Source organism: Dioscorea cayenensis, chromosome 12 (genome assembly GCF_009730915.1).
Source record: "Dioscorea cayenensis subsp. rotundata cultivar TDr96_F1 chromosome 12, TDr96_F1_v2_PseudoChromosome.rev07_lg8_w22 25.fasta, whole genome shotgun sequence".
Taxonomy (NCBI): domain Eukaryota; kingdom Viridiplantae; phylum Streptophyta; class Magnoliopsida; order Dioscoreales; family Dioscoreaceae; genus Dioscorea; species Dioscorea cayenensis.
In genome coordinates, this window is record NC_052482.1 from 18,297,603 (window position 1) to 18,305,386 (window position 7,784).

General features: G+C 29.1%; 1 protein-coding gene across 1 annotated transcript; it reads right to left on the bottom strand.

Annotated features, from left to right (window-relative positions):
* Window positions 1-2,328: 2,328 nt before the first annotated feature.
* Window positions 2,329-3,796, bottom strand: LOC120273417 (NAC domain-containing protein 92-like). Its single transcript, XM_039280047.1, has 3 exons — window positions 3,504-3,796; window positions 3,124-3,401; window positions 2,329-3,028 (listed from the first exon to the last, which is right to left on the bottom strand). Exons 1-3 carry the CDS (start codon window positions 3,673-3,675, stop codon window positions 2,465-2,467), a joined length of 1,014 nt encoding a protein of 337 aa, XP_039135981.1. The 5' UTR covers window positions 3,676-3,796; the 3' UTR covers window positions 2,329-2,464.
* Window positions 3,797-7,784: the final 3,988 nt, after the last annotated feature.

Genomic DNA, 7,784 nt, shown 5'->3' on the forward strand with positions numbered 1-7,784 from the left:
TAATCAATTAGAAGAATAATCATTTTTTACCTCTCAAATATCATTTTTCCCCTCCACTTTCTACTCTATCATTGATGCCATTCAATGACTAGAGAAAATATGATGTTTTAAATTTTTAAAAAGTAAATTTAACACAAGTGTTAAAATTGACAACTTATCCATTTTGAAATATAGATTTTATTATCCAATATATAAAATTTAAATTAGTTGAAATTCATAATATGTATCACATCAATTGCATTCATGGACCATGTCTCAACTATAGCATACATCACTTTATAATAATTAATTAAATAAACTCCATGCATAAAATGTTCAAAGGTTAGGGTGCCAATAGTCACAAAGATACAACAAGTTTGGAAAGAATCAAACTACCAAACCTTATCAACTTGGTTATGATTTGATGTATTGACATCATGAATCTAGTGTTGTATCTATCACCATGATAACCCAACATTTTAAGCAAAGAGTATGGTCCCATAATTTTCATTTGATTGTGAATTTAATCAATTTAAAATAACATTTTAAAAACCAATAATGTATGGTTTCATCACTTCATTGGTTTTTTTAAAAATCTATATATAATCATATGATTTCCATTTTAATGTCTATTTATGGGAATGAGGAGGTAACTGGCAACACATTAGAATAAAACTAAGGGTTGTTTTTTTCATTTGTATAATATAATGAATCTAGATGTCTTGTATAAAAAAATTCAAATAAGTTCATATCAAGGATTTTATTCTCATATCATCGAATCAAACCCCAGATATTATTCATCTTGGGACCCAATTCATTCTCATCGTCTCAAAATATTTATAAAAAATTATCATTTTTAATAAATATTATATGAAACTTCAGTTTTGTCTTTTATTTTTATTCCCTGTACTCATGAAAGCAACAATATTTTTTTATTAAAATTGAATTATTTATATAATTTAATGAATAGTAATTCCTTTTCCAATTGTTTTAAATTGGTGCTTTTATTTGAAAACGAATATAATTTTGGAATTGTACGACATATATATACATATATTTTATAAATATATATATGTATATATAATTATGTACTTTTGCAGGGGTATGGATGCAAAATTTCCAAACACGTTTTCCTCCCATCACTTCTTTTCAGTGGGGCCCATCATTGGGCACCGAGTCAGTGGGGGCCCACAGCATCGCTGTCCCACGCGGACGACGCTGTGCTGACGTGGACAGACGCGGGGCACGTGTTACAGTCTGCATGACGTCACGTGGGCCCACAAACATAACGGAAACTCAGGAAAGGTGTGGGCCCCACGCGCATTGGCCTCGAGTATTTTGTCCACAACACTGTCCACGTGTTGTCATTCTATCAAATTGCAAAGTTCTACAGTTACACCGTGAAGTGTAGCTGATCGCGAGATCTAGTGTATTACCGCTTACTTTTGAACAGTACTTCTGGATCTGCTGCGAGGTGTATTGCAACGATGACAACTTGCAATGGGGTCCCATTTTTTTTTAAAAATTATTTTTTATTTTTAAATAATAAAAAAAAATCATAGAACTAGTCCATGTGACTTCTTCATTTGCTCAACCTAATTAAATGTATATGTTTATTAATATTATCCAATTAAGTCAAAAAATCATTGGATAAAACTTGGTGTATTTTATCTGCCTAGCAAGTCAAGAGTCAATCTAACACATATCATTATGCATTAAACATTACCAACTAACAAAGTTGGAAAAATTTTCATCATCCAATCATCCATGTTCTAAATTAATCAATATTATTATATACATATTTCATTAACGCATTGATCTTTGATTAGCCACTGTTTTCACCAATAACGTATGGAGTTAATAATCTTAATTAATCACTTAATTAATATTTATAAGGCTCTTTTTAGGTAAGGTAGGTAGTCACATCTCCATACTCCTATGATTGATCATAGTTCTAAACAACATACATATATATATATATATGATTAATATATTAAAAAAATGTTATTAATGATAAGAATATTCCAATTATTATCTCCTGGTTTTGATGCGTGAAAGAAGGTGAGGGTCTTCCCCTTCACACCAAAGCTCAAAATAAGTACAAAAACTTTGCTTTGAATTGAAAGTAAGCTAAGGTTTGAAGCAAATCACATGAATATAACATCCCTCCTTCACACCTTTTAACCAACTCTTTCTTTCTTTCTTTATTTTTTTTTCTCTCTCTCTTTTTGTCTAAACTTTTCACACATTTAATAATTAAACATGATAATCCATAACAAAAATAGCATGAAAATCAAAGGAATTAGAACAAAGTAATGAATTCAATCAAAAGAACTAGAGAGAGTACATTAGAGGATAAGGTTCCTCATAGTTCTTTATCTATATAAATTAACTAAAACAATCTGAAATCTAATATATGATTATATATACAAATGAAGAGAAAAAACAATGCAAAGTAAATAATAATAAATAAATAAAAAACACATTAGTACTTCCACAAATTCTCCAAGTCAAGATCATCATAAGACCTTGAAGAACTAACATAGTTATTGATCTCATTCTTGGTTGAAAAAACCGACGAAATCTCCGTATTCCGATCGGTGCTCATGCCGGTATCTTGGCTAAGTATGGATTGGTTAGACAATTGCTCAACCTTGCACTGCTGCTGCCTTTTAATCAGAGAAGATGATGCATGTTCAGTGCTTGCAACAAGAGCCCTTATCATGGCTTGATCATGGTGCAAATACCCCAAGTTAGGACAGGGTGCATTAATTTGAGGGTACATTTGAGGGTTCATCATCATCATGCTATTGTTGTTGTTATTGTTATTGTTGTTGTTGTTGTTTTGATGGTCATGACTGATTTGGAAGATAGGACTAGGATGTATAAATGATGGCAATACATCAGGGATGAAACTTGGCATTGGATCCATCAAAGGTGGCAAAGTTGGTGAGTCTAACAAAGCCATAGGACTCTTCTTCACCATCCCTACTCCTCCTCCTCCTCCTCCTGTGCTTTTATGGAATACCCTACAAACAACCCATTCATCCTGCAACCATATATAAACAGAATCATCAAAACAAGTTCAGAGAAATTTATACAAGTTTAGTAGGACTATATATATATAAATATATATGTATATACCTTTGAAGTTTTGAGAAGAAGGTTAGGGGTTTTGCCTTCAAGTCTATATTCATGCATGACCCAATTGGTTTTCTCTCCTTTAGGGGCTCTACCTCTGTAGAAAACAAGGGTCTTCTTCATGCCAACAAGGACACCCCTAGACTTAAAGATCTCCTTATCTTTCCCAGTTGCTTTCCAATACCCAGATTCAGTGGCTCTGTTAGTCCTCATCCCTGTAGGGTACTTCCTGTCTCTCTGGCAAAAGAAGTACCATTCCTTCTCCCCCATCTTGGCTTTGCCTACACATCATACACACCCAAAGCTTAAGGACACCACCCTTAAAAATAAGGTATTAATATGTAATTAAACAAGAATATATATATATATATATATATACTTACTTGGCAAGTCCCAAGGCTCACACTTATTCACATCAACTTGGCCTATGGCTCTTGCAGTGAAACCATGGTTGAGGACCTTTGGTGTGAGGTAGTGACTAATGATCTCTTCATCTGTTGGGTGGAATCTGAACCCTGGTGGCATGTCTAAACACTCTTGATGATCATCTGCCATCACTAAAACCCTAATAACACCCTCTGAAAACCTTAGAAAACAATCAACAAAAGATGGAAGAGAGAAAATATAAGAGATAAGAGGAAATTAAGGATGAAGATAGAGTTATGAAAGAAGAGAATGCAAAGGTAGACATGGTCTTAAATACAAACTCTTTAGATACGTGTATATGAAGGCACTTCCTTGTGAAGCCTTGTTTTGAGAGTCTTTTTTGTTCTTATTATCAACCAAAATATCTATATAATATTATTATTATTATATGTTTATCTTTATTATATTTTTTTTTATTTTTATTTTTTATTTTTTGTGACAAAACACATGATATGTGAGTTGTATTCTTGTTTATTCTTTCAACTCCTTTTTCTTGGAATGGAAAAGATGGTTGGTTTTTTGTGGATTAAGAGGAGAGAAGAGTAATTAAAAATTTAATGAAATTGTTAACTAGTTGGAAAGGTTGATTAAGTTAAGCCTCTTGCTAATAACAAGTCTTTGTTCAAAGGTTGGAACAAAAACTCATCTCTCTTTCTCTTCCCTATTTTTAGTGACACATGCTATAAAAAGTAGGATTGTCAATTGTATATGAAAGCACCATTTGGTGGCTAGCCAATCTCACTTATTGACTTGGCTTTCAAGAGTAGTTCAAAATTCATCACTTGGATTTCTATATTTTAATTAATTTTTTTTTGAATTATTAATTAACTATGAATTTGCATTTATTTGTTTTAGGAGAAGCAGCGAATCAAGAAAATTGATTACTCGGTTTTTTGCTATTTAGTGAAAACTCAAGGAAGTGGTCTAATTTTGTTTAAATAATTCTTGAACGGAAAAAAGAATAAGAATATTTTTTTTCCCCTTTTATAAATTTTGATGTCATAAATATTATTATCTCTTTTTTTTTTCGGAAACAAACATAAGAGATGAAGTTACGAAGTAATTTCATCTTGTTCAGGTTTTATTTTATATATAAAACTAATATTTTTTTTAATTTACATAATTATTATATACATATATTTGGTGACTAAACAAAATTAGATAATAATATCTTTAATTTTTTAAAAAAAATCATAAATGAAACTACATTTCAATTTTTCTTCATTTCATAAAAACCACAATTCATCCTAATTTAATAACAACCTGTACTTCACCACACACAAACATTTGTACAAAAAATCATCTTTTGGATTTACATATTTTAATTTGTTATAAATTAGAAATACTTCATTGTTTTTCTATTTTAAATATATTCATGAATTATAAAAATATCAAGTGAAGAAAGTAAACCCTTCTCTTTTTCACACTAAACAAGCCACTATATATTTCCTTTTCATATTAAAATAATATATAAATATTAGCAATTTTTTTATTGAGATGTATAAAATTTTATTATTATTATTATTATTTAAAAAAAAGTAGGGTCCCAACTCCCAACTTCCAACCTTTCAGTTTCAAATAAAAAAAATTAAAACTTTTTGTGGGGCCGAATTGCTTAAACCCACTTCTTGCGGCGCGCCGACCTGCAAATCATCTGCTCACGCCGCCAGCTCAAACCCACCTGTAAAATTTAATTATTAAAAAAACCAGGGGGTTGTGCGTAAAACACCGTGTTGACTTTTCCCTTTACCGACTATGATGACGTTTCATGACGTCATCCCGGTTCAATCTTCGCGGCTGGTCTGCCCGCAATTCGCCGACCGGACAATCCCAGCCGTCCGATCTAGTGGTTCAATTAAGACTAAATTAATATTTCTGAAAATTGAGATTGAAGTCAAATCCTTGACCAAATTATTTGAAAATAATCCAGAGAAAAAAAATTAGGGGAAAAAATTAGTAAGATAAAAAAAAAAGTCAACTAGTTGAAAATATTCTGAAAGTTCCAAGAAATTGCCAATGGCCGTAAAATGAGAAAAAAAAAACTATTTATATACTTATATAACACATTGATTTCAATGATTTTTCTTATATATTTTAAAAATCTAAGTTCAATATAACACATTGATTTCAATGTTTTTTTTATATAATTTAAAATTTTAAGTTTAATATAAAAATACAATCAAGAATATTTTTTTAACATAAAAAGACAAGCGCAACCTCATAAAAAGATATCACAGAACAAACAGTTACTTATAGTCTATCTAAAAATTTATTAAATTAGTCAGACGTCACATGGGACGATTAAAATCCTACTATATACATGCCCAAAATGTTACAAATATAAATTAATTTATTTTAAAATATTATTATTTTTTATATGTTTATAATATTTTTACTATTCTTTTGAGAAGTACAATTGTGCCATATTGCAAATAGATATTACAATGATAATAAATATATATAAGAAAATTATCATATGGTACATAAATAAATATAATTTTGAAATAGGAAAAGAGAAAATAAAATAATTTATGGAAGACTTAAGTATAAAAAAAAAAGGAAGAATAATAAATAAATAAAATAAAAGGAGTAGAAATGAAACAAGAATGAGAGATGGGCATGGATGGTATGTTTGGCAACCAAACTTATTAAAGTGTATGGCTTGATATATATGCAAATGAGACCTAAAAGCTTCACATTGTTCATGACTTGCATGCTAAGATGGGGTTACCCAAATGCTTCTTCTTCATTGCTAGCTCATATGCCATCATGACATCATGTCATGCCAAACTAGGCATGGGCATGGCATGGGTCTACTATCCTAGCTAGAGTTTATTAATTTATTTTTTATTTTTTTATTAAGGTTTTGTTGGTGATTACTTCTATTCATAGCAAATAGTTTTACCGAATTTATTCTTTCAAACATCGTGAAGCAATTGATTTACAAAGTCAATTCGGTATGATTGTCCAGTATATATATATATATATATATGTCTTCTTAGGGTTTGTGTTAGGGTTAGAGTCAGGCTTAGTTTTATTAAAAAAATATTTATTTATTTATATATTCTTTTATTTGGGTAGTTGATCAATTTTATTTAGATCGTATAATTTTATTTAATTTATTAAGTAATGATTTCTATTAATTTAAAAAGCCAATTTAGTATTGTTGTATGTGTCTTTTTAGTGTTAGAATTAGGGATAGTTTCACTTAGGATTATGGTTTTCATTGAAGAGTAATATATTTTGTATTAAACAATATCATTAAATTATGAGTTGACAGATTATTAGTTATCGATTGAGTTAATTCTTTAATATTGTTGGTCTTTATGGATTTATTTGATTTAAAAGAAATTTTTGAAAAAAATAATGTTATTCTTATAAAATAATAATCCTTTTAAATTAGTTGTTTGAATGATTGGTATAGTAGTTTAATCTTCTCATTATTTCTTAAATTAACAATTAAACAAGTTGTTATGATTTGAAATGGTCATAAATATAGAATTAGTTTGATCAATTAGAATCAATTTATATAATGATGAGATTATCTAAAGCGTGTAGAACTTGTGATATTATTATCCATCATTAGGCCATAAATATACATATGGAAATTTAAGTTAATTTGTCCTCATTTTACCAATTATATAAATTCCACTTGTCCATTTAGAAACCTTTTAAATGGAAAAAGAGCTTAGAAATTAAGGTTTTTTTAAATTAAAATTCTTAATTATTTATATGTAGCATATGTAGAAATGAATATATTAGCTGGTTTTCCACTGTTTTGAATTCAATATCAACCATTAATTAATTGAACATTATAATTAAAAAGGCTATTTTTTAAACCAAAACTCATGTGTGTGTGTATATATATATATTCCGCTATTTTTGTAAGAGGATGGGTGGATTTACAATATAAAATTTAATCTTAACGGCATCTAATTAAACTTGAATGTTTGGATACCACAAATTAGATGTGTGTGTTTGTGTATATATCTATTTATTAATATGATCCACTTATGAATTTAGCCACAAATAAATAAAATCAATAGATTTGATTTATTCATTACCACGAGAAAGACAAAACCCACTTTTTTCCTCCCTTGATTCTTAAATTAATATCTATATTCACACATAATGAAAGCAAATTAAGAAGACTAAGCCTTGAAATAATTATAAAAATTCCTTCAATGAGTTAAGTAATTAATTTATTTAGCATGCATGAAGATTAATTCTCATGCATG